This window comes from Pteropus vampyrus, unplaced genomic scaffold, assembly GCF_000151845.1.
Source record: "Pteropus vampyrus isolate Shadow unplaced genomic scaffold, Pvam_2.0 Scaffold87, whole genome shotgun sequence".
In the NCBI taxonomy this organism is placed as follows: Eukaryota; Metazoa; Chordata; class Mammalia; order Chiroptera; family Pteropodidae; genus Pteropus; species Pteropus vampyrus.
In genome coordinates, this window is record NW_011888868.1 from 3,100,472 (window position 1) to 3,102,895 (window position 2,424).

General features: G+C 32.5%; 1 protein-coding gene across 1 annotated transcript in view; it reads right to left on the bottom strand.

The window, feature by feature from the left end:
* The window catches only part of CNTNAP5 (contactin associated protein like 5), a 587,467-nt gene that overhangs the window by 113,801 nt on the left and 471,242 nt on the right, over positions 1–2,424 (bottom strand). The window contains exons 15-16 of the mRNA XM_023532684.1: positions 1,412–1,539; positions 1,066–1,236 (exon numbers count right to left, since the gene is read on the bottom strand). Coding sequence (XP_023388452.1) covers positions 1,066–1,236; positions 1,412–1,539 — 299 coding nt within the window. The remainder of the gene's footprint in view (positions 1–1,065; positions 1,237–1,411; positions 1,540–2,424) is intronic.

Below are 2,424 nucleotides of genomic sequence, written 5' to 3' on the forward strand. Positions count from 1 at the left end.
TAAGAAAAATATGCATGGAGAGTATTGCAATTTCTGCAATTTATCATAAAACAAAATTTTTATGAAAATGTACCAAACTTATCCTTATGTTTAGAACCTTTCTTAAAATTTATATATCTATTTCTTAATATAAAAAAATTAAATTTAAAATTTATAAAAAGTACTTTTTGATCAATATGAAAGAAGATAAGTAGGCAAATCTGATTATACTCTTTTAGATATTAATATGCAAAGAAAATTAATTCTGATGATGTCATTCACAAATTTGTAGAAGTTAAGTCTAAGAAATAGACATTTTAATATTATTGTTACTAGAACATACTAATATATAGGTATTTTTTCCTTTTTTTATAAAAAGTAAATACATGTAATTAAAAAGATTTTATCTGTTACATTATATTTTCTGTATAAGAATATTTTTATTGGTATGACTTCTATAAAAGTTCAACAATAGAACATTTTATCACCATCTGAATTTCTACTGTTTTTCACTTAACTTTATGATTATTACTGAATATAACTTGTATATAGAAGATAGGCTGTTAAAAAGTGATTCGTGTCTTGGCATCAAATGCACTAGATAAACCAAAGTTTATGGTGAAGTGGTAGAGAAACAATGGGAATTCTGATTTGGTAGTCACATACTTCTAGTTGTGGAAAATAAGTCAGGAAATTACTTTAAAAGCAAAATGACAACAAAAAAGTAGATCTCAAATATGAATAGAATGCATAAGAACACTTACAACTACTGTAATGAACAATTTCTATGGTATGGAAGCTTAAAGTTACAGGTAAGAAATACCCATAGATCAGATAAAGGACACTGCCATAGGTATCCATGGACATTTGGGGAATGCACTATTTTGAAGAGAAAATGAGTGATTAAATACTGATAGGTAATAATAAAACAGAAAGCATTAGAAGGAACTAGGAATTGGCATTGCTAATTTTACAGATGCCCAGTGAGATTAATTTGGTAGTACTAATATGTACTTGGTGGCAAAGATAAAACTGAAGTTTATTCTGTTGACCAATTCCATTAAGTTTATAAACGAGGGAACTTACAGCTTATTTCAAGTCGGATGAAGTCTGTAATGCCAAGGTTTTCTAGGAAAACTCCAGATAAAGCCATGGTTTTAAAAAAGAAGGAAATATCAGCACTGAATTCTGCATGGAAGGTAGGAAAGTGGAGGTAAGAGGCTTCTGTATAAAATGAGACTGCATTCCAGAAGTGTCCTGCAAATGAGAAAATCTTTAAGCAAGGTTCATTGTTTTGGAATAGGGTATAGAAAAGCTGGACAGGTGGATAATTTTCAAGCCTAGGGGAAACTGCATGGAAAAGGGATAAGGGAATAAAAACACCTTGTGCTTATGTAATGCAGGGAGAAAGCTTCTTTCGATTAGTACTCACGGTCACCATAGCAACGCAATGGACCAATTCTCCAAGCAGCTTCTGAGTTTGATCTGTTAGTATCAGTGATAACTATCTGAGTGACAGGCAAGTGGTCTTTGAATGAAAGAAAGCCGGTATCATTTGTCCTGAAAAACATAAATTAAAAAAAAAAAAAAACAAAAAAGAGGAGAATGTGGATATTCTAGGAACTCTTTACCAAGACTTTTCTTTTCAAAAGTGATTCGGGTGGCTGCAGCAGAGTTGGGGCAGAGAAGGGGATAACAAAGGACTTTTCATCTCATAAGTGTATGTGAAAGGCTGGAATGTCAATTACAAAATCCATTGAGAGTTTCCAGAAACAAGTTTTTTACATCTTCCTTAAGTCCTTCCAGAAACAGTTTGCAAAGCTTGCTGCTGCTTGTGGCTAAGAGCACACATCTGCCCAATGCAGTGTGATGGGACACTAAGCATTGCCTCCTTTACCATAAAGAGATTGGCTAACTTGAAATAGACATCACAAATCCCACATAAAATCACTCCAAGGACTTGTTTTAGCCACCTGCCACAGTTTTTAGTCAGCTTAGCATGATTCTTATCATCTTTTAACTCTAGGTAAAAACAAATCTTTACAGTTACTGGTTTGTTGCTTTTCATTTGCACTATTTTAAAGATCCTGGTAGTTAAGCACTCTGGCTTTGTATTTGTTAATTATGCAAATAGGAAACTGACTAGTCACTCTTTGACAAAAAAATTAAAAATAGGTAGAACTAAGCTATTGATTTTTCTCTCTTTTTAAATTGTGATTTTGGACACGTGATAAGAACAAGCCATTTAACTGAGAGTAAAAAAATGTAAGTAAGAAACTGGTATTGAATTAATAAATATTTTGAAACAACAATATATCAAGGGTTAAATATATTTTCCCCACGTGACATCTCCATGCAGTGGGTACCATTATTTCCACTGGCTTAAGGTCACATGGCAGCAGGGGCTAGTCACATAATTGGTATCTATCCCATGTCTAAATTTAA